General features: G+C 39.9%; 1 protein-coding gene across 1 annotated transcript; it reads left to right on the top strand.

Annotated features, from left to right (window-relative positions):
* Window positions 1-18,044: 18,044 nt before the first annotated feature.
* On the top strand, window positions 18,045-23,097 carry LOC147422738 (uncharacterized). The gene is made up of 4 exons (XM_086503086.1): window positions 18,045-18,096; window positions 18,280-18,335; window positions 18,401-18,502; window positions 23,047-23,097. Exons 1-4 carry the CDS (start codon window positions 18,045-18,047, stop codon window positions 23,095-23,097), a joined length of 261 nt encoding a protein of 86 aa, XP_086359212.1.
* Window positions 23,098-25,507: the final 2,410 nt, after the last annotated feature.

Genomic DNA, 25,507 nt, shown 5'->3' with positions numbered 1-25,507 from the left:
ATGTTTTTAATAACATTTGGATGAGTATAAAAAATGTTCAATCTGCTATGGTGAGATACTATAATATGCAAGAAGTAGATTGTGAAGGAAAACTTATATTTGTTCTAAAATTGGATGAAGCTCAAATTCAAAAATGTCAAAAAATGGAAAGAGTATCCATATCCCTTATGAATAGAGCATTGGACTATAGCCAGGGTAAGCTTGATTCCCCATACCACAAAACTCAATCAGAAATGGAACTTTGGTGGATCGGAGCAGCTCAAATACCAGTAGAAAATCACGATACATTGAAATGGCTGTTTTTGCAGACCGATATCTCTTCTGTTATACATGACCAAAATGCAGGTGAAAAACTCTGTGTATATGGCATGGGTGACTTTTTTGTAGAATGGCACTTGAGTGCCAACCTAAAAGCATTAAAGTGCATGTTTGGTGTATGTGGAGGTGCCAATACCAAGTATCCATGTCTATATTGCATGGCAAGCACTGGAACAAAAGGATGGCTTGCAGAACACGAGGTTGGAAAAGCACCATCGAGGAATAGTGTTGACGTCATCGACTACCCATCGTCTTCTATGATTTGGGATCCAATTCTAACAATAGATTTAAAAAATGTACGTATATGCACAATGCATGCAGAGATTAGAATCTTGGACAAATTGCTTCGACTCCATCTTGACTATGCATATTCTATTAAGCCAACTAAACTTGCAGACGAGTGAATAGAAAAATGCGAGGCTTTGCTCTCTCAAATGGGTTTTCATGGTGGTCAAGTGCATCTAAAATAAGATCCCACTCTTTCAAAAGGAACCGGTGATGTTTTGCAAGATGTTTCAATGGGTGGAGCGAAAGCCGGAAGATTTTTGAGTAACCATGACAACAAGCAAGTTGATGCTATGTGGAACTGCTGGAAGTATCTTTGTGTTATAACAACCAATGTCAAAAGTAGACGAGATGTAGCCAACAAACGCATTGAAGTGTGGAAGAAGCTCGACAATTTTTTGAAAGTTTTGAGACAACAAGTTAGCTCTGCTACTTATGCAGATGACTTTAAAAACACAATAAAACTTTTAATAACCGCTATTACAGATGCTTGGGGAGCAAAAGACATCACATATTACTTGGTGAGTATTCAATTAATTTCTAAAGTCTGGATAGTATTTTACTTTGCATCCTATTGAGTTCAACTAACTTTTTTTTTATTTTTAGCATATTCTGTACCTGCATGGACCATATTTTGCAAAACAAGGACCCCTTGCAACATGGAATACTCAGGGAATGGAAAAATCTCACTATCAAGCGAGGACTTCTTTTTTCAAATGTACGAGAAAGGGAGGTGGACAAAGAAGGAGCAATGCACTAAAGGAATTATTCAATTGGTTCTATAGGAGGCAATTACAACGGATGAGATCAAACAACCATGTTGCTCAACCACAGATCTGAGATTAATGCTTCACTTTGAAACTTTGTACTGAATCTTTCTAAAGAGATCCAAATTCAAAAAAGATATTTTGGTGCAAAAAATTATCAAATTCACATCAGTTTTTCATTTTTTTTTATATCTCCAGGCATGTCACTGTTATGGAATTGATATCTTATTATTTATTGCAGCTGTGAGACAGATGGAAAAGGCTTGACCGAGCTAAGCTATTGCAAAAGGATATCATATTTTATGTACATTTTATTATTCAAGTGCTCTTTATGAGCTTTGGACATTTATGACCGGCCGTCCAGTTTGTACTGACTTTGACCATTCAAGAATCTATAAATTAAATACGTGCAAGAGGGAAATGGTCACTCTTGCACGGGGGGAGATTGCACCCAGTGTTTGTGTTATTCTTCTCTCCTCTCTTCTCTTCTCTCTCGTCGTGGCCGGCGTAGCACTCTGCTCTAGGAGGGCAGCCACGCTCTCGTCTGTAGCAGTGGTATCAGAGCCAAGGCTACGCTCCAAATATTGAAGATTCAGATAATCAGAAGAAAGCTAAGTGCAATCATCTAAATTTATTAGTCTGTTCTTTTTTCATACACATGATTTTCACAAAAAAGTTAATTAATTTTAGGATAGTTAAGGTCAATCCCTCATCAAATTAGAAGAAAATTAAGTAACTCAAATAAGATAGCTAGAATCGTGAAATTGAGTGTTGAAGGACCCGTAGTAATGGCATGATTAGAGGCTTTAGTTTCTACAATAGTGGTAAATTTTTTTTTTATAAATTTTTTGTGAGTACAAAGAGAATATGAGAGCACATGAGACCGCGATCATCAAGACTTAATGAATGTTCATAGAGTTGGAAAATAAGTGAAAGAATAAATTAAGGAGATTTGTTGTAGTAATAATCATAAGAGACCTTTGAATCGTGTCCGGAATTGTGCAACTATGTCCAAGATGAACGACAAGTAGAGCAAGTAGGATCATGCAAGTATAAGATGAAGGAAAAGAGACAAGAGTAGAATAGAAAAAATTAATTGCCACGCCCCCAAAAGAAGATGCTCAAAATAGCCGATCGGGTGGGAGTTTCGATAATCAATACTCCACCTGGCACACAGTGTCGAGGTGGTTCTTTTGCTTCTAGCAAGTTGGAGACCATTGCTATGAGGAGGGCCTGGCTCTCAAGAGCTCGGGTTTTGATTAGAAAAGAAGGCAATATAAAATAAAAATAAAAATGGGAAAGTCTCAGGAATAGCCATGCCACGTCATCTACAGCCGTAGACGCCATGAGACACCATCGACCAGGCTACGACAGTCGTTGCCCATCCATACTCGTACTTTGGCGTAGCCATCCCCATACCCTGGCAAGCGTCACTGCTGACATGCATACGCCACTGTTTCTCTAGTGACATGCATACGCCAACAATTACAAGTAACACTCACACCATTTTTTTTTAATGGTGAGATATGCAGGTAGCTGCTAATCGTCCACTGTCTCTCACTCTCCCGCTCTCTTTCTCTCTCTCCCCACTTCTCCTTGGCTAGTTGCCATGCAGCATGCTGCTGTGGTCCGTTAACGAGTAGCAACCGTCCCTCTTTTTCGTACACACAGTACACGCGCAGTCCAATTCTCTCTCACTCTCTCCTTAGCAGCGATTCCATAGCGCACCATGCAGCCCAACATGCAAGTTGTCCCTATGTATCTGTTGACACTCACTTCGACCAACCTCAACCACTCTCGCTCTCTCACAAGAACCATAACTGGAGTCTGGCACCTTAACACTAGGTTGGTAACCTAACAGGACATAAAAGTGTCCTTTCAGGGTTTTGAAAAAAACCTCCAAAACCATAGTAGATCCACTCATTTTGTAAAATCCTTTTATGAGGTTATAGTTCAAGGCCTACTACACATGGAAAAAATAAGAAACTTGTAAAATTTCTCATTTTTTGGTCACACCAAGCCTCCAAAGTTGATGGACCGGTACATTTTCATCAAAACAGTCATTTCTTACGTTTTGTTGCATAAAAATAAGATTAGGGATTTTTGTAGGACTTGAGATAAATTCCCTAGGTAACTTCAATGGGTTGGTGATCAGAACATATGATTGCTTCTCACTCACTATTTTTTGTTTTGCCAAAATAAATAGGTACAAAAAAGTTGAATTTTTACCATTCTGCAAACCTATCATCAAAGTTTCTAAAGCCACGCTCAATACAAATAATATATGCATGTTTTCTTAGTTCCCTATTGTCTTTTAGGTTCATAAGCAGCCATGGAGCATGTCAAAAGAATAATACATCTCTTACCAAGGGGAATCTTGGGGACAAAGATGAAGTGCTAAATACAGCAAACATGAAAAAACTGGGTTCAACATTATGAGTTGTAGAATCCCATAGAAACTATTCAATATCTAGCCAAATTTGATCCTTATGACTAGATATGGTTACTACCTACAAAATGCATGTAGTTTTCACAAGAAACTAACAATATTGAAAAAGCTATACTTGATATACTAGAACGTTTCGTTTTCTTCTATAATTGAAAAAATCAACCATCATTGTCTACTATGCAAAATAGGGTATTAGGTGCCCCAAAACTCAAGGAATATTAGCTTTATGTTACAATATGCAACATAAAAAATCAAAACTGCATTTGGATATCATGAAAGCCACCAAAAAAATCATAGAAGAGCTAAAATTGGCTAAAAAAAGGATTTGACAATTTTTGTAATTTGGTCATAAGTTACAACTTTAACATTTATTTCTCCCTAGAAGCATTAGCACATGTTGAGGACTACTAAAGATAGTTCTCTAGCATTATAGACCTCACAAACATGAATTTTAGAGTGGTATAGTTGCAAAAAGTTGAAAAAAGCCAAAAATAGGACCCGTTTTTTCACATAGTTTAGGTTGTGAAATGTTGTGCAAGGACAAGGCTAAAGATGGAATTGATATTCCAAAAAAATGTCGAGTTTTTTTCAGCTCATGAGACAACTTTCTAGACAGATAGCACCTCAAAATCCACTTTGAAACTCTTGACATAATTCAAGGAAAATGGTCACTTAACAGGACATAAAAATGTCCCAGGACATAAAAGTGTCCCATTACCAACCTAGTGTTAAACCACTCGGCCACCCTGACTCCTCCAACTTCATGCAGCCGCTCGGTTTCTCTCTCTTTCGAACTGTTTAGCTGCCAAGAACTTTCACTCGATCTCGTTGTCCACTGGCGGGCTGCAGTACACACTAATCCCTCCGGCTCACACATGCCATGCAAAGACGTGGGAGATAATCCCCCCCCCCCCTCATTTACTGCTCGCGCCAACACCCCGCTTCTGCCTCTCCCTAATTTCTCTCTATCCCACCAACATGCTGTCTCCTTCTTCATCTCTGCTCACACACACACACACACACACACACACACACACACACACACACACACACACACACACACACACACACACACACACACACACACACACACACACACACACACACACACACACACACACACACACACACACACACACACACACACACACACACACACACTCCCATTGATTGGCGCACTCCTCCAGCAGTACATATTTTTCCTTTCTCCCTTGTCTCTATCCAAAATAAAAAAAAAACTCTCCCACTCTTGCCATACTCCTCTCGTCATTCGGCAACCAACAATTTGTAGCTACCTGCCCACTGGGACACACGCGCAACAGGAGGTGCCCCTGTAACTCGAAGTTCGTCCAAAGATGAAGTGGAGACCTCATCGCAAACACAAGAAATGTGAGCCCGCGCTTGGGCCAAAGAAGAAGAGAGGGAGGAGGAATGCTGGAGGAGCAGTTTGCCCAGGCCTTGGAGGTGCTATCCCATGCTTTCCGCGTCATTGCGGACGTTTGCATTGGTTAGATACTAATGTTGGGGCTGGGCGATGCCTATTGTACCCCATTGTCAGAAGAGGAAGATCCTATAGGGTGTAGCAGAGCACACGAGAAAACGTGGCCACAAGCGAGGTTTGGCTCATCTAGCATCTATGTGAAGAAAAGGAGATGCCTCGGAGCCGAACAAGCCCATGCTCGGGGATGATAGCATGGGATACGACTGGAGCATTATTTTGCCTTGCCACCGGGCTTCTTGAGTTTTCAAGCAGCATGATTGTAAGCGGAGACACACTTTCCCGTAGGTGGGAAGGGTTGCAGTTTTCAACCTTGCCAGTGTGTGTGTATATATGTATATAATTTTTTTAATTTGGCTTTGAGATTTGTGTGTTTATCTTTAAGGTGGAGATAAGTGCTCCTATGTCTCTTGGTATTTGAATGTTTGTTGTATCCGTTCAAAGATGACCATCGAAAGTAGCTCCTACGATATTTTTCACGAGATTCTCTGTGAGAGAGCAATGATCGAAATCAAACTTTGAATCAGAGTAATCATAGAAATGTTTGTTGATCGAGTTAGGGTTTGCGAAAAACAATTTTCCTAAATGAAGACAATAAGGGCACACGTAAATCTCTTTTGTTTTTTAGGTCAAAATTTAAAGATTCTCAGGTATTCACCCAAAATTTGTAAAACTTTACCGATTTACTTGAAGGAAAGCATGGAATCTAGCCGATGTTTTGCTATTTTAGCTAGTTTCAATAACACTCGTGAAATTTTACTAGCTTCTAATTTTCTTCTAACAACAATCAATGGTTTAAAAATTTCCTCACATATACAATCCACCTCACCGATACCCGACACCCATCTATGCGGCTTGAACTTTATGGCATCTGTACTTTGGTTTGTTCTAACGTGCATAACATTACTCAAAATGATGAATTTTGCTCTTGACCTTTGTTTCAATAGCCTCAAGATATTCCGCCTTTTGGCCATGTAAATTTAGTGTATGATTAGATTGTTGTTGAATTTAACACAAAGTTGTTTTTAGTGCTTTGTTTTTTTAGACAAGTTTTGCAGATAAAATCTAAATACAATGTTCTCATATCAAGCTCCAGGTATGTCATTTCTTAATGCATTCTGATAATACCCCTCTTGAAACATCATTTCAATTATTCTTATAAGTAAGATCTATCTATGTATCTTTAGACCTCAAGTAATATTATCTAATTCAACACAAGTACCTATCCCATCTCCTCTCTTACCTTGACCCCTCCAAATTCCCCACCCTTCACCACATCTCCTTATGTGCAAATCCTTTAGTTTAATAGTGGTTTGATAAATTAATGTTTATTATATTTCATCTCTTTTAAGTGCGTCTTCTTGCAGATATTTTCACATCGCTATAAATACCCAAGCATCTTTGCAACAGACAATAATTTTTCCAAATGCTTTTAAGAAGACATAACTTCCTTACTTGTTTACATTATGTTGCAAAATCCATTGTTTCTCATGTCATGGGTTCTACTTTCTTTGATTGGACTCTTCCGGCGATAACTTGTCATACCACTACTTACATGAGCTCAGGTGGTGTGTGATGATGGCTAACATTTAGTATATGTTTCCACATTCTAGTCTCTTCCAATTTCATATCAAACAGGTCATTTATTTTTTGACTTTTTTCTATGCCTAGCCTAGTCTATTGGTCACGGACACACAGATTCGCCGATTTAGGAAGTGTGTAGATACTCATCTTGGTGCAGATCCGCCGATTTAGGCAGCACATTGATAAATAAAAAATTCATGATTTTTAAGCAATATCAAATGCAGATACACCGATTTAGGCAGCATTAGTGCAGATTCGCCGATTTAGGCAGCACGTCTTATTGGTGTAGATTTGCCGATTTAGGCAACACCGATCACAAAATCATGCTGCAGTGGTTGGCCACCATTGCAACTGGTATGATTTTGTTACCCGGGTACATAATGAAAGTGATTTGGATTTGGAATTATACTGTGGAATTGGATTTGGATTGGGATTTGGTATCTGGTGATTATTATGGCAGTGTTTATGTGATGGGACTTGACATTATGAGATTAATAATGAGTGTGACCAATGATATCCTGATTCATCAGGGTCTGACATATACTACTTATTCTAGTGGTATGGGACACTAGAATAGGTAGTATGTGGATGACGGCAGGCATAAGCTAATGTTGTTTAGTTTTTTTTTTAAAATTTTTAATGTGATGTTTTTGACACAACATACTACTCACTGTTTTTGACAAGTATTGTTTGCAGATTTTTATCTTCGCAACTGAGGACAGTTGCTTTCCAAGGGAGAGGTATGTTATGGAATTGATATCTTATTATTTATTGCAGCTGTGAGACAGGTGGAAAAGGCTTGACCGAGCTAAGCTATTGCAAAAGGATATCATATTTTATGTACATTTTATTATTCAAGTGCTCTTTATGAGCTTTGGACATTTATGACCGGCCGTCCAGTTTGTACTCACTTTGACCATTCAAGAATCTATAAATTAAATACGTGCAAGAGGGAAATGGTCACTCTTGCACGGGGGAAGATTGCACCCAGTGTTTGTGTTATTCTTCTCTCCTCTCTTCTCTTCTCTCTCGTCGTGGCCGGCGTAGCACTCCGCTCTAGGAGGGCAACCACGCTCTCATCTGTAGCAGTCACCCCTATATCTCAAAAACTTTCTTCTTTTATAGCTCCCAAGAAGGTTGACATTTGTCTCCTCAGCTGCTGCTGCATAGCTAGAGTAGCAAAGAAAGTATCCTGCTCTTGAGGCATTGAATCCTACAGCATATCCAAACATTCGAAGTGCTGCTGCTCTCTCAAGTACCATAATCTTGTTTGCATTGATTTGAAGGGGAGTGTACCCTAAAAACCGTGACAATATCTTCAGTGCAAACATTGGCAACTCAGGATCTTCAGAATACTGCATGTGGAAAGCACAGAAGGTGGAACTATCCAATGTAGGCATGTAGTGCATGAGAGAGGAGGCATTCCTTCTTGAAGAGCCCTCTATTGCTTTCCCTCTCGAGCCTTTAGCTCTCCCAAGAAAATTGTCTTTGTCAAGGAGTTCAATCTGCAAAACAAGACAATGAGTAATTAAAACTAACTTGAAAAAAAAGAAAGATTTCAGTAGGGAGATCACCTTTTGCAATTCATCTTCGGCAATGACTTTTTCTTGAAGGAGATTGCATGATCCGGTCATCTCTCTTATGTCAACTTCCTTTCCAATTTTTTTCAGCTTAAAGTCTCTGCCAAAAGATTGGATGCCAAGCTCAACAAGCCTCTTCTCAAAATCCTCATCTTTGAGGGAAGGTTTTTCCTCTTCCACTCTTCTCATGCATAGAGCAAGTGCATCAGGAGTAGGCAAAAAATCTTTATTGGATGTATGAAGATCAAGTTCCAAAAACTCCTCTTTTGACTCTTCTTCTGTGTCAATAAAATCTTTGGCCACCTCAGAAGCTTTAGAAATGGTTGCAATACAGTAGTCCTCCCTCATATTAAGCAAACACTGGATATGATGGAGAGGAATATACTCTTTCCGATTGATAAAGAAGTAGGGAAGGTTTGGAATAGTAAGGGAAGCTTCAGATACCTCTACCTCATCTGTTGGCTCATCAATGACAGTACTAGCTCTAAATTGAGCAACATCAAAATTTGCACTCTTCTGCTCCTCAGCTGCAACATCAACTTCCTCCTCTTCTAGAATTTCACTTTTCTCAAGCTGCAAAACTGTGGAAACATTTTTATTTGTTGCCTCATTTGTATCTTTCACTTCATCAGCTGTGCCTTGCATGTCAACTTTAAGGAACAAAAAGAAAAGAAAAGCAACTTCTTTTGGAACAAGGTTACAAGGTTTCAAATGTAATTGACAAGAAATGGTAGGTGGACAAACAAAGAAAGTCTTCTTAGAAAATCTTCCAAACCTCCTTGTTACTTTGCTCTTCTCAATTGAGTTTGTAGTATATTCGGTTAGATGACAATAAGCCTTCCCATCTAAAACCAAACACTTACCTTCAACTGCTTCTTCAAACTCTTTGAATTCTTCTGCCAAGAAGTCTTTCAAATGGTCTAACAAAGCTGCAAGATCAAACACAGGATTGAATATTTCATATGCTTTGGTGTACACCTCCATGTCACCACCATCCATCACAGCCACCAATAGTTTCTCACTTGGACTCTCCTCCAAAATCTCCTCCCGGCCTTCAATCATGGTAGAGGAAAAGTCGACAGGTGAAGCTAGATACAGGGTACGGGAATACGTCCAACGTTTGCAAACGTACTAGTGCCAATGTACCACAGCAAAATGAACCCGGACCATGCGATATGCGCTTGACTCAAGCTTTGGAAATGCCTCCCTGCGTGTCGTGCGGGACAAAGCCACACAAACACCAAACGGACCAAACGACGCGATAGATGCTGGACCTAGCCTTTGGAATTGCTTCCCTGCGCGTCGTGCGGGACAAAGCCACACAAAACCGTAAAACAACACCAAACGACGCGATAGGCGTTGGACCCAACCTTTGGAACTTCTTCCCTGCGCGTCGTACGAGACAACGCAAACAAGAAGCGATAGGGTCCACCAATGTGCAATTTGCAAAGATGAGATTGTGCGAGGCGAAAGGATTACATAAAAATAGACGATATCTCGCATTGTATGCGATAAGTGAACGTGCAACATTTTTAAAATTTGAGACCAAGCTTTATATATATCCGATATATGACCGTTAGTGACACGTGTCAGCCATGCACACGTGCCACATGGCCTGTGTACAATGGTCGTCGTACGGACGGCCTTATACATATAAACCCTTGTCACGTGCTCATTTTGTGCTTTCTTCTATACTCGACATTCGCGTCGTTTCGTCCTCAACTGCCCGTACTTCGAGTCATCCGTCCACTAAGCCAAGGTAAGTTTCTTCTCAACGACGCGACTGGAACTGTTGGGCATGTGGGCGCACCTTCTACTTTCTACCGCTTTCTATATTCTAAGCATCCCTTACGACGCGATAGGCGCAAGTTCCAGAGTCTTGGTGAACCTTTCATCGTGTCGTGCGGGGGATCGACTCGGCATAAAGATTTGACCTCGCATACAAGGCTCTATACCATGTCCTAAGGTGTTTGTGTGCCTTCTACCGCGTTGTGGAAGTCTCTTTCTCGAAATGCTCATGGCTTCCCATACGACGCGATAAGCGTATGTTGCAACTGTTAGGTGGGGCTCTCATCGCGTCGTGCGGGGGATTTTCTCGGCTTTAAGATTTCACCTTACATATGGCGTGATACTGCTCTGTTCTAAGGTGTGGTTGCGCCCTCTATTGTGTCGTACAGGGAGTTTTGTGAGATTCTTTTTGCATGTTCCGGTGGTCACATACGACGCGATACGGACCTATTCCACAGCTTGGGTCACCCTTCTATCCCATCGTGTTACCCTTCTTCTCACACACGGCGCGATAAAAACATCTTGAAGGTTGTGGCCTACCCCTCTGTCGCATGGTGTGTTCTTTTACCCAAATGGCTAGGACTAAGCAAACTGCAAGGAAGGTCTACCAAGCCCCAACTGATCCAGAAATAGGTGGTGCTGAGAAAGATGCAGAGAAAGCACCCCCTCCACTACCTCATCAGAGGCCCACTGCCAGAAAAACATTGAATTATCAGGTGAAGTCCCTAAGAGAAATAAGAAAAGCACAAAAGTCTACTTGTCTACTAATTCCAAAGCTCTCTTTCATGAGGGTTGTGAAAGAGATATCTGATAGACTTGTAAGCATGATGAATATCAAAACTTTTGTCTCGGTAAGGTGGCAGTCTCAAGCTGTGATGTGCCTTTAGGAAGCTGTTGAGGATTTTCTCATAGACTTTATGAATGATAGCTACATTGCAGCTGCATTTGCTCACAGGGTCACACTTATGAGCAAAGATTTTGTGCTTATGTCAAGGCTAAGGTACAAGTTTGATAAGGCTCTTGAGCTCATTCCTAGTGAGGATCTTAGAGCCTTCCAAATTTTAAACATCCCTCCTTCCAGGCAGCAAAAAGATTCTGGGGTTGTCATTGAGGATGTTACACATGAGTACGAGACAAGAAAGTCCCAGGATATTAAAGCAGGAAAGGAAGTTGAGAAGGAGCAAGACATGATATCCGAGGATGCTATCCTTAAAGAGCAAGCTGAAATTTTAAGAGCATCCAACTCTCTTCTTTATGAAAAAGTCACAGGCCAAATGGTGGTGGATGTCTCCTTGTTTGGAGATACTGAGGCATATTTGGACATATTCCCTCAAGACACAAGTATGCTTGTAAATCCCAACATTGAGCTTGGTGACACTGTGCTCTATATCTCTCTCAGGTGTGTTGCTTTGCTAATTATTATAAGGGAAAATTACCAAAATACCCCTCTAATTTGAGGAAATTCCCAAAATACCCCTCAAATTTCAAAAATTCCCAAAATACCCTTGTATCTATTTTGGTTGGAATGTTCAAGATTTTCTAATCTTCATTTGTTTTTGACAATTGAGATCCATTTTTGAGTGCTCAGCATGTAATTTGTCACCAGTTACCATCGCAAAAAAGGCAATTATGTCTAAAAATAGTGAAGCAATTCATCTCCAAAGCCTACGTAACCAACTCAAATTGTAGTTTTAGCATCTTGTACGATAGACAATCACTCTTCTTGTGAAGACCTACAGAAAAATTTATTTTTTGAGAAATTTAGTCTCCCAACAAGGGGTATTTTGGGAATTTTGGAAAATTTGAAGGGCATTTTGGGAATTTATGACAAATTATCAGGGGCATTTTGGGAATTTTTGAAATTTGAAGGGTATTTTGGGAATTTCCTCAAATTAGAGGGGTATTTTGGTAATTTACCCTTATTATAATGTGCATGTGCATGGCAGACAGGCACAAGGGGCTCATTGTGGCTTGTATTTCCTTTTCCAGGTGTCTTATGAGGGATCTTCCAGAGGCTCTAGCTATGCAAATTGCCATAGTTGACCCTCTAGTGACATAGTGCCTTTTCAACAAGCAAGGAACCCTTTCAAGTTTTTTTAATGATTTTAACATGCTGACCTGCAATTACATATTATACCCCTATGTTGAAGGGTAATTCTTAACTCCTTACATGTTATTTTTAACATTTTGTGGTATTCTTAGCTAATTTGTTTTCTATTTTGTAGAGGACATTGGAGTCTTATTATCTTCAATCTTTTGGAGAAAGATATTATATTTATGAATTCATTGTCAAGTATCCATGGGAAAAGTAAACTGTAAGTATGAAGCATAATCTATGCTTGATGATGGCCCATTGTTTTCTATTAGTAGCTTTTTGATTCAATGTCTTCTTGCAGTGTTGCCAAACTTATTGTTGGTCACCTGAGTACCACAAACAAGGATTACAATATAGAAGCTTTCAAGTACTACAATCAAAAAGTTCCTTTACAGACAGACTCAACATCTTGTGGATGGAGGGTGCTTGCAAATGCATGGAGATATCTTGAGTCAAGGTGCCGGATGACTACACTCATTGTAAGTGTGGTCATGTATTTATTTTGATGTTTTATGTATGTATGTCATGTCCTTTAGTTCCTTTTTCTATTTTTTTCAGTTGCATGACTATCCAGAGTCTTGGGTCACGTGGGTGAGAGAGAAGGCTGTTTCTATGGTTTTGGAAAGATCAATAAATCCAAATGATCCAGATTCTCCTTTGCCACCAAAGAAAGATAGAGCCACCAAAGGTTTGGATGCAAAGAAAATGGATCAAAAGAAGAAAAGTCTTGCAAAGATCCATACAAAGAAAAAGGATCACAGGAAGATTCTTATCAAGGTGAAGAGTCCTACCAAGGGGAAGAGTCCCCAGAAGAAGATCCTTGCCAAGGGGAAGAGTCCTGCCAAGGGGAAGAGTCCCAAGAAGAAGATCCCTGCCAAGGGGAAGAGTCCTACCAAAAAGAAGATCCCTGTCAAGGGGAAGAGTCCCACTAAGAAGACTGCCAAGGGAAAGAGTCCCACTAAGAGTCCTGCAAAAAAAAGAGCAGATACAAAGGGCCATCCATTCCACTCACCATTGAAATTTAAGGTTCAAAAGCGTCGTACACTTAAGAACAATAAGGGGGAGGCACCTAGCTCACCTTTCAAGCTACCATTTATGTTGTCAAAGAAAGCTGCCAAATCACCCAAGACAGCCAGTCCTAAGGAGCCCAAAGCACCAACCCCTGCCAAGTCACCCGTGCCAAGCCCTAAGGGGTCCAAAGCACCAACCCTTGCCAAGTCACCACCACCACCCACTCCTAAACTTTCACCCCCTTCTGAACACAAAAGGAAAAGGGTCTCTGAGGATGCAGAATCCTCTTAGGCAAAAAGAAAATTGGAATTTCATGATTGAATAGTCCACAAAAGCTATTTACACTTTTGTTCATTTTGTCCATATGAACATATATATATACCCTTTGGTGATTCATAATTTTGTACTTCAAATACTTAATGCAACTTTCGATTCTTAAATGTGTATCATGATGTCATGTAAGTTTTAAAACAACATAAGTAGAGAAAAGATAAATATATTTGCAAAATGATTACAATATTGAACTTGTTTTTTCAAGTCCTTGCAAGTGGCTCAAATACAACTCTTTTTGGGGGAAGGCATGTGATGCAAGAGGTTGAATTCTCCATCCTTGTGCTCACCACAATTTCATCCACTTTGAATCTATACTCGGGAGATGTTTCATCAAGAAACTCAAGAGATTCTCTAACCTCATTTAGTCTCCAATTTGTTGTTACTATCAAGCTTCTATACTCGGTGTGTGGATGTACTGTGACCTTTAGTTCAAACTCTGGACAATTTTCCTCAGAGTCGAGAGGAACCCAGCTACCTAATTTTCTTCTCCATCTCCTATAGTCGTAGCCCAGAACTAATGATTGACGACATAGTTGATATGAGATAGACATAGAATTTGGGCTTACTCTACAACTAATATTGTCACCAATATGGAAAGTTTCTTTGGTGCTCCATCCGTCTCCAAGAACATTATCAAGTTCAGTCATAGAAAGTCTTCTATTAAGCCACATCGTCTTTGTCCTCTGCAAATCCATTTGTTTGAAACATGCCACAAAGACATGTATAGGCAAGAACCATTGAACTTTAATCCTTCTTGATATCCTGCCCGGAGATATAGCTTTAAGGATGTCTTCTTTGATCTTGGATTTGAAGCTTGATATAGTACATGCGTCAGGAGCTTCCCAATCAAGTGAACTTATGGTGGGAACGGGTAACTGATGTAGTTCTCCATATGCACCTCGTGATGGAACTTTGTATTCTGCAAAATAGACAAACAAATCCATTGTTTTGTAAAAGGAAGGTGGCTTGTCAGCATACATAGCATCTGCAATCCCTTTATGCATTGCTTTGAACATCCCACTCAGACTCTCCACAGGTTGCCATTCCACAGCTGTTGAAGGAAATATATCTGGAATGGAATCAAAAAATGAGAAAAACAATGGGATAATGAAAAACATTCACTGTATCAAATAGTTTTTTTTGTACTTACAGTAAGAATGCAGTGTGGGATGTTCTTCCCAGTCTAACACCATATCCTTGGCCGTGTACACATGTTGAACCTTAGCTAGCCAGCCATTGTCGATCACTTTGAAAGAAAGAACATGACCTTTCCAATGGTTTTTTACTTTATCGCGTTTAGTTCTCTTCACTCTGTGTACACCTTTGCATGAAGGAAGCATTGTTACCCAGTCATTCACACGAAAAGACCATCCTCTCTAACGTTATGAAAGTCACAAGAAGTTATGTTATGTGAAGGGCGACGTGCAAAAGACGCCATGGAAACTCAGAGATTAGAGAAGAAAGAAAGTATAGACGGAAACTAGAGAAACTAAAACCTCTCACAAACTAGAGAGCGAGAAAGGTATACGTTTGAAAAAAGTAGGTGATTTGTCATTAATTCTCTTGTTTTGAGAGCCTTCTGACATAGATTTCGTATCTTTTGACAACGCTTTTGTGAAATATAAAATAGAATAAAAGACGAGACTTCATTGCTTTGAGCCGCAAATTTAATGAGCTCTCTCGCCGAAAGCACCTAAATATAGCAGTCTCAGCCTTGTGATCAAGACATTTAGCGGTTCTCCATCAAAATAGGACCACCAAAACCCACAATAGAGGAGACAAGAGTGCCATAATTTTGTATACGTGTCAAATAACTATTGGACTATTCCTTAATCCTTAGACTAACAAACAGCCCTTTTTGAGTCGTTTTTGGCCCTAATGCACTATAATTGGGTTGATAAGAGTAGATTTGAAATCGGATATGAAGGAAGTTATAAATGGAAATAAGGGGAATCTGTATTTGGTCCTAGACTAAGAGTAGTTAAATATTGGATGTGAAGGATAATATAAATGGAAACATATTTTTTATCATACACGTATGTTTGCTGAAACATATGTTTGCAGACGCATACTTTCACACGCGTATGATATGTATAAACTGATTAGGTAAAAAACTGGTTCACATAACCAGTAAAAATCTTTTAACACTTATTTCTCACTGGTATACATCGTGGTTAAGTGTTCACATGTACTGGTCAAGTGTTCACATGTACTGTTTGTCATGTCAGATAGGTAAAAAACATATCGGTTTGAAAGGAAAATACTGGTTTACATATCCATTAAATTTTTTTTAACACTTATTTGTCATTGGTATACATCGTGATTAAGTGCTCACATGTACTGGTTAGGTAAATAACATACCGGTTTTAAATGAAAAGACTGGTTTACATCAGCAGTCATAACATTTGAACTGGTTGACACTTATATACCATTGGTACGTACCAAGGACACGTGTTCATTTTTTTTAGCACTTATTTCTCACTGGTATACATTGTGGTTAAGTGCTCACATGTACTGGTTAGGTAAATAACACACCTGTTTTAAATGAAAAGACTGGTTTACATCAGCAGTAAGAACATTTGAACTGGTTGACACTTATATACCACTGGTACGTACCAAGGACATGTGTTCATTTTTTTTAACACTTATTTCTCGCTGGTATACATCGTGGTTAAGTGCTCACATGTACTGGTTAGGTAAATAACATACCGATTTTAAATGAAAAGACTGCTTTATATCAGTAGTAAGAACATTTGAACTGGTTGACACTTATATACCACTGGTACGTACCAAGGACATGTGTTCATTTTTTTAACACTTATTTTTCACTGGTATACATTGTGGTTAAGTGCTCACATGTACATGTTAGGTAAATAACATACCGATTTTAAATGAAAAGACTGGTTTACATCAATAGTCAGAACATTTGAACTGGTTGACACTAATATACCACTGGTACGTACCAAGGGCACGTGTTCATTTTTTTTAACACTTATTTCTCACTGGTATACATCGTGGTTAAGTACTCACATGTACTAGTTAGGTAAATAACATACCGGTTTTAAATGAAAAGACTGGTTTACATCAACAGTAAGAACATTTGAACTGGTTGACACTTATATACCACTGGTACGTACCAAGGACATGTGTTTATATGTACTGGTTTGCCTAACCAATTAAGTGAAAAAACATACTGGTTTGAAATAAAAATACTGGTTTATAGTAATGTAACAGTTTTCTTCAAAGATAATAAAAACATGCAGTTTTCTTCAATGTTCTTTAACCATATATGTCTTTCATTGTAGGTGGAGCTCTTTCTCAACTTCAAAGAACAATACCCTGAAATTGTAATAAGGCAGCGGGCGTTTGAGTACATGAAGCCATATTTTGTGCGGAAATTGAGAGACCGATATACTTGCTGCTGCATTTCACATGTTCAAATGTCCTTCCTAAAGGATGCCATAAATCACATACGAAGTTTTGTATTCGGCCTGCATGGAAAATCTTGCCAATGTCAATGCAACATATGCAAAGACAATGGTGGATGCAAGGCACCAAAAAACTCTATCAAGAGTGTAACAGCCTTATTGGACTCTATACTGTGTCCAAAATAAGATACGTCCACCTTCCATGCCCTTGCCTTATTGGACTATATACTGTGTCCAAAATCAGATACGTCCACCTTCCATGCCCTTGCCTGCTTGAGTGGTCAATGTAAAAGGTGTGGCCTGGATAAGTTAGATTTTTGTGCTGCAGAGGCTGCATTTATTGCTAAAAAGATTGTGGTGAATATTTTTGAGGACCTAGAAGTAGGAACTGCGCGTGATGGTCAGAAGAAGAAAAGGAAAGTCTTGTCGCATAAGGAAATATCATGCCAGGATCTCTCAGTCATGTTCAAAGACCATCTTAAGAAATACATAATTCATAATTTTGTGTATAGATGGCAAGCAGAACAATATAAGGAATGTATACAAAGCTTTCTAGAAGATTTTGTCGTGTCAGTTGTTGACTTTGCTGAAAATTATAGTTTCAAAGAACAAAATGAGATTCTCAGTCCATGCACTGGTATTCAAATCAAGTAACTATTTTTGTGCACATAACATATTTCCGAATTACAGGTAATGACATCACCCTAGATCAGTATTATTTCTTTTGTATTAAGCCTTCAATAATTTCTGATTTTTATATTATGCAGGTGACATCCACAAGACAATTCACTTCTTCATTTCAGATGACAAGCAACATGACACACATTTTGTTCAACACTGTTTTCTGAAACATGCGGAATGGCTAAAGCAATTTGGTCTAAACATAAGGCGTCATTGGGTATGGTCTGATGGAGCAGCTTCACAATTCAAAGCAAGAAGACCATTCTATTTCCTTGCCAGGTATACCATGTTCTTACAAACATTATGTGAAGGTGGTTTTAATATAGAGACCTATAATATTGGCATTAAAGTTGTAATAAAATGCTTGTCTAACATCAGTAATATAATAATACGTGTTTTTTTTGGTAATTTTATTGTGCCAAGAGTATATTAATCTTCTTCTATCCATTGAATAAAATGCAGATACAGTGTTTTTACGGGATGAAAAATGTCTTGGAACTTTTTTGGATCCGGCCATGGTAAGGGAGAACACGACGGTGCGGGAGCAGTGATAAGAAGGTCTTTAACTCAATACCAATTGCAGCCAAACTGCCCAAAGATAGATTATGTTGCAGATGTTGTGGAATTATTGAGACGGACCATGTCAGATGGTGGTACAGCCACCTATGCATCCCAGGCCCGTTATGTAAGCATGATTTTTTGGGTGATTGAATTGGGGGATGTCGAAAGGGGAAAAAATTGGGATGTGAAGGTTGTAAAAAATACCCGCTCAATGCACTCTGTTTCTGCATATTCAGAGCATGATACAACTGCTTTGAGAACACGTTCATTGTCTTGTTTCTGTAGTGCATGTAAATAGGAAAAGTGGAGGAGATGTGTGAGCAAGTCACACGTTCCTTTCTGGACATACCTTATTTTGGAGCCTATAGAAGAAGGGGAAGACGATGACGACGAAATAAATGAGGATGCAGCGTACGAAGGACACTATGACACCCTCAGTCAAGCTCTTATTGTTGGTGATAATTTTGTTGTTCCCGCACCAAATGACAATGAAGAAAAAGTGGATCTCTATATAGTGAAATGCAATGCAGCTATTCAAGAGTTTCATTCAGACGCTGAAGATGACTGGGGCAATATCATTGGGCGAGGATCCTATGGTATCAAAGGGTTTTACTATCGTATGATAAATGAGCAGACCTACGAGCTTTTAGACAAAAAGCCAGAGGTGTTCATATATTCACAGCTTGTTCGGGCAATCAAAATCCCCATGATACCCCATCCCAACAACTCAAAACTATATACAATATCACTTGATGTCAGTGAGTCTATCTACAATAGTATGCCTTTTGAGCTATGACCATCTTAAGAAATACATAATGCATAATTTTGTGTATATCTACCTTTAACTGTAAATTGAACTGTGTTTGAAAACCAGTCACTTCTCAGTATCATACCGGTATCATACAAGCCCCTCCCCCTCTCCCTCTCTCTCTCTCTCTCTCTCTCTCTCTCTCTCTCTCTCTCTCTCTCTCTCTCTCTCTCTCTCTCTCTCTCTCTCTCTCTTTTTGTCACTTCTCGGTATCATACCGGTATCATACCAGTCACTTCTCAGTATCATACCGATATCATACCAGTAACTTCTCAATATCATACCGGTATGATATCGGTATCATACCAGTCATTTCTCAGTATCATACCGATATCATACATTCTGTGTGTGTGTGTGTGTGTGTGTGTGTGTGTGTCTTTGTCACTTCTCAGTATCATACCAGTCACTTCTTAGTATCATACCGGTATCAAACCAGTCACTCCTCAGTATGATACCGGTATCATACAAGTCCTCTCTCGCTTTCTCTCTCTCTCTCTCTCTCTCTCTCTCTCTCTCTCTCTCTCTCTCTGCTATAGAGACAACTTACACAACACCCCACCTAGATAGGGCCATGGATACAACCATTGAAGTGTTTTCTTGCTGCCACAGGTCTCTCTTTGTCTTTGTCACTTCTCAATATCATACCCGTATCATTCGTCACTCCTCAGTATCATATCGGTATCATACAAGTCCCTCTCCCTCTCCCTCTGTGTGTGTGTGTGTGTGTGTGTGTGTGTGTGTCACTTCTCAGTACCATACCTGTATCATACCAATCACTTCTTAGTATCATACCGGTATCATACCAGTCACTTCTCAGTATCCGACTCTCTCTCTCTCTCTCTCTCTCTCTCTCTCTCTCTCTCTCTCTCTCTCTCTGTCACTTCTCAGTATCATACTGGTATCATACCAGTCACTTCTCAGTATCCGACTCTCTCTCTCTCTCTCTGTCTGTCTCTCTCTCTCTCTCTCTCTCTCTCTCTCTCTCTCTCTCTCTCTCTCTCTCTCTCTCTCTCTCTCTCTCTGTGTCACTTCTCAATATCATATCGGTATCATACCAATCATTGCCCAGTATCATACCGGTATCATATTGGTATCAGACTCTCTCTCTCTCTCTCTCATTTTATTTACGAGATACTTCAAAAATGTAATACAACGTATTTCCGTGCAACTTGCTTGTAAATGTATTATACATGAATTCTGTTACATTGATTGACAAGAAGGCTGAGTAATTCTCCATTTACATCCATCGACAAAAAAATACATCGACAAAAGTCGCCCACTTCATAGACTTTGAAGCTTTTTTTTAATGAAAAAAAACTGTTCCTTTCTTTTTGAAAAAGTCAATCCGCCATTTCCAATAAAAACGACGCACATAGGTGTCGTCAGGTTGTCTGTCTGCACAAATTACAATCCTCTTTGTATACTCAATTCTGTCCTTAGAGTACAACCAGTGTGCCAGCCAATTTATGACAGTGGTTGACGGAAAACAGAGGCGCACTTCTTTAGACTGCTTTTCTATCTTGGGAAAAACAAGAAATGAGCCCAATGAATTAAACATTAGCTTATATCCAGAATCATCAAAGATAAGTGTGTTAGGTGGTAGGTCAGGAAAATTTTTGAGATTCTTGTGGAACACGGGTTTATCTGTCGCGCCCAATTTAAAAGGGGCCCTTGTGCACTGCGCCTGACTTACCACTCTATTGAATCTTTTGTGGTGTTCAGGGAACACTGTCGCTAGCGTGCGTTTGAGCTTCTCAAACTCGCAGCAGATCCATATCCACACTTCAAACCATCTGAAACAAAAATTCAGAAACACTTCTGCATCGGGCCTTACCCAAAACTGTGTATTCCCTTCAACAACATACCGCATTTCAGTAGGGCAATTCTTCACCATATTTTCCATCAATTTTCTTGAGCAATAATCCATTAAGGTCCAAAATGAGAACCCTACGCTGGACGCTCAACGGAGGTGGTGGCCTTGGCCATATCAGTGGGATTCTTTTAACTAGTCTATACCATAGAGGAAACACGAGCACTGCAGAAGACAACACGTAATTCCATATTGCACGAATGTCAGCCCTGCCATTCTGCTTGTCAGCCCTGAACCTATCTGCAAGGCACGATTCTTCAAATGAAAACATATATGCAGATGAAAAATTACACAAGACTCAAATTTAAATATGCAATTAGGACATATCTACAGATTGAAATCATACAATAAAAATACACAATGTTAAAAAATTAGGCACAAGATGAAAGAGACGTCGAATGGGAAAGAAAGTTATATTAATTTCAGAAGTGGTTACATAAAAAGAAACATAGGGGGGGCAAACTATAATCTTTTGCAGGCTCTGGGTCTAGGGCCAGAACTTGTGTCGGTATTCTGCATCTCCTTAGTGTCTTCTATGTCCATATCCTCTTTTGACTGCCCCTGGGTCTCTTCCTCTTCCTTGCTTTTTTGCTCCATTTCAGGCTTCTCATCTCCAGTCTTCTCGATTTTTTTTTCTTTTTGCCTTTCTTATATGCTGAGCAAGGGTCTCCTCGGGACTTCCCTCCATCCTGACATCTACACAACCATCAACTTTAGAAAGCTGTGCAGCAAAAGATCACTTATTAGAGCCTTAATCAATGAAAAAAATTACTCTTGCCACATTGGCCTCGTTTTCTCGAGGTCTTTGATCTTGTCATCCGTACGCCAGTGTCTAGAAACACATCGTCTTCCTCAATCTGGGTTTTCCCTTCAGCACTAGTCGTACTCTGCTCCTTTACCTCAAAGTTTTGTTCTTCTTCTGTTGTTTCCGAAACAGGTTTCTCAGCATTACCAGGGACACTTTCATCAAGCAAAACCTCCATAGGTGTCTTGTATGCAGGCGTCACTGCATCGTTCCCCGTGTCTTTATCGGCAATAGTTCTGAAGCAGCTTGACTCTGAAAAAACATCAGAGAAGACAAAAATCAACCACCTGAAAAAACATCAGAGGACAAAAATCAACCACTTGATTACCCATTGAAACAACTTTCTCACCTATTTTTGGGCATGGTTCAACTGGCTTCTTCTTTAGAAGGGATTGGTCTTCTGCAGAAATAACTCCGGGGCAATCCTTAAGCATGCACTTTCCTTTCTCAGCCAAGTGAGCATAGCAGAATGCATGGTATGCATGTGAACAAGGCAATAGAACAACATGGCTTGAGCGATTGTGATCATGAATTTTTACACCACAAGCATTGCACACATCAATGAGAACAACACTATGTCCAGGAGCTGAAACTCGTGCAGGAAAGACTATGGTTTCAGGTAGCATTGGTTGACTAATCATGTCTGTCACAAACGTGACACAGAGACCAAAGGTTTCCTCACGCTCCAAGAATTTGGATAACTCTTCCTGTAGGCAAGAGACCTCTGTTATCAGACAATGTCAAACATGTATAAAATCAGTATGAATGCTTGAAGATCGGTATAATGATGTTATCATACTGGTATGATTACATCCTGCCGATATGATGTTATCCCACCAGTATGATGTTATTATACTGTATAGTATAACATCATACCGATAGGATAACATTATACCGGAAGCATAACATCAAAACCGGTTGGATTTTATCATACCGGTTGGATCTAACCATACCGGTCGGATGTAACCATACCGGTAGGATGTTATCATACCGGTAGGATATAATCCTACCGGTAAGATGTAATCATACCGGTCGGATATAATCCTACCGGTATGTTAACATCCTACCGGTATTGTCATCTACCCTTACCAAATTCGATATAATCCTACTGGTATTGTCATCTACCCTTACCAAATATGATATAACCTACCGGTATGGAAAATCATATCGTATGGTGCTTTGCAGGTATTATACTACAATCAGATGGACTTAAAAGCATACCTGCGCCTGCTGTAGGGTGGCTTTTGCTTGGTCAAATTTTTCTTGGAGGTTGTCAAGCAAGCCTGTTGGTACATTGGCATCGTCAAGGAAGTGCATTCGGATGGTGTCAAGGGCACCCTCGCAACGGTGCACATCAGCAAACAGATTTGACCACAGAATCCTTAGCCTTTTGACACTCGGCTGATACATTGTCATGAGATTTTCTAACCTCAACAAGAAGTTCTTACAAGGAAGTGGATACTTCAACACTAAACGCAGATTGAGTAGTCACAAAAAGCCCACTTCCGGCTGGTGTACTTCTAGATGGGGTATTTACTAAGAAGCCACTTGGGGTTCCTGTGGATACTTGGGAAGTCTCTAACTTCCATTGTTCTCTTTTCCTATCTAAGTGACCTTCATAGGTCACTTAGATAGGAATGTGACCTTCATTGGTCACATTCTTCACCACCTCAGATGCAAAATCAACCCACTTTACCGGACCTGTGCATATGAAGTAAACATATCCACGTGCAAACTTGACTCCCAGCAGATAGTTTGGTGGTTTGGATTGGTACACCTGCTTGTAGAGCTGGTAGAGTGCCTTGTAGTGATCCGGACTTGCTGTTTTTATTGGCACTTTTTTCTCCTTCACTGGAAGACACGTGAAAACTTTCATCCAGTCGGATATGGGCACATCTGCATCTGTCAACTTCCTAACATCTTTCCCCTCAAGACTTAACCCATATTCCCTGTGAAAATCCTCCTTTGTCGTGCAGAATGCCTTTAATGGCAGCTCCACATCCTTGGGGTGAACAAAGCGACCAATTTTGGGAGGAGGCTGTAACTTTTGTCACTGAAAGGAATAATCCATATTCATTACTCAATGTATCCACACCTCAATACTCTACTACACATACATGTCCGCTGTACACAACACAGAGAGAGACAGAGAGAGGTGACATACCTTCGTGGGAGAATGTCAGGTCTTTGTGGGGGAGACTTGTCGGGCTGCATTCCTTGGGCTCTTTCTTAGGTTGCTATCCATAGCGAAGGATAAGAAGCGTGCACAGGGGGCTGTAGAGTGAGCTGAGAAAGGCGCAGAAGGAGAAAGGCACAGAGATATGGAGAAGTACAGTCATGAAAACATTCGACTGAACATTCGTCCTGACGTGGGCTCCACACGTGTTTTTGAATCCTCCACACAATTTTTAAAATTTTGTATCCTCCACACAATTATTTAATTCAAACAATTCTTGCCCATAACACCAGTTTCATACCCCCTAAATTTTAAGCCTCCAAAAGAAACTTTCAACCGGTTAAAACTGGGCCACCTATTCATGCATCCACCCACATGTGTTCAAGATGTTTGCTGCTGAGGACCGATTGGATGGGGACAATTACCCTATGTGGTCTTATATGATGCAACATGTTCTTGTGTCGAAGGGCGTCTGGAATATTGTGCAGGGCATTGATGTACATTCTAGTTGTGAGGATATAGGCGATGTTGAGGATGTTGCAGGTCTTGCTGCAAGGATTGATGCCCGGGGGATTCACTAAGTTTTACCGTATGGTATCACGTGAGTGTACAATAGGGGGGTTATAAAGAGGAGAAAAGGTGCATTTTACAAAGGATGGTCCCGTATATAGGGGTTAAAAAGGGGAATTTGGTGCACGCAGGTGACATGTCCTTATTATAAGTGGTGAATCCCCCGGGGATTGATGCTGTTAGAGTTGTTTTGCCTACAACTGAGCAAGCTTGTTGGGATGTAAAAGATGCACATGCTCATGAATTGATTGCATTGTCTGTGAAGCGCACTATTACTCCCCACATTTATTCAATGAAATCTGCCAAACAGGCTTGCGATATTCTGGCTAGTTTTTATGCAAGTCACAATGAGACTAAAATTGCATTGCTACGTAAAGAGCTGGAATCAAAGATTATGCATGAGGAAGATGATATGGACACTTTACTTGTTGGTGTCAAGGATGTCAATGAGCAACTTATTTTTGCACGTGAATTCATTTTAGATAGTTGATGCCTTGCCATATTCTTACAGACTTTTGCTAGTACTTGGAGACTTATGTCCCAAGGAAATCATGAAGTTGTCAAGTTTGATGTAGTATGCACATTCTTGTTACAAGAGCCACTTTCCAAAAAAAACAAGACTAGACAGCGTGCAGTTGAATAGGCTTTCATTGTTGCTCAAAGAAAGGGTGGTAACAGCAATGCGGCCACTTCTTATGGCTCTTCTCCAAGTGGAAAATCACATGTTCCTAATGCTTTTGTTGGCAACAATTCGTCTGGAAATTCTGGTGATAAGGGTAAAAAGAAGATGCGTTGCCATTATTGTAAATCTAATGATCACTTGATCAAGCAGTGTCCTAAGTTGAAGGCCAAAGAGGCTAAGAAGAAAGAGGGTGGTTCCACTGCAAATGCTGGATCCAC

Source organism: Adiantum capillus-veneris, chromosome 27, assembly GCF_014529385.1.
Source record: "Adiantum capillus-veneris isolate H3 chromosome 27, ASM1452938v2, whole genome shotgun sequence".
In the NCBI taxonomy this organism is placed as follows: domain Eukaryota; kingdom Viridiplantae; phylum Streptophyta; class Polypodiopsida; order Polypodiales; family Pteridaceae; genus Adiantum; species Adiantum capillus-veneris.
This window is presented reverse-complemented; position numbering and strand designations above follow the sequence as displayed.

Bases quoted from the DNA above. Each gene is read 5' to 3' on its own strand.
- LOC147422738 (XM_086503086.1), top strand. From the start codon at position 18,045: ATGGAGCAGCTTCACAATTCAAAGCAAGAAGACCATTCTATTTCCTTG. The intron at 18,336-18,400 runs GTAAGGGAGAAC...TACCAATTGCAG, and splicing joins CTTTTTTGGATCCGGCCATG to CCAAACTGCCCAAAGATAGA. The intron at 18,503-23,046 runs GTAAGCATGATT...GGTGCTTTGCAG, and splicing joins ATGCATCCCAGGCCCGTTAT to GTATTATACTACAATCAGAT.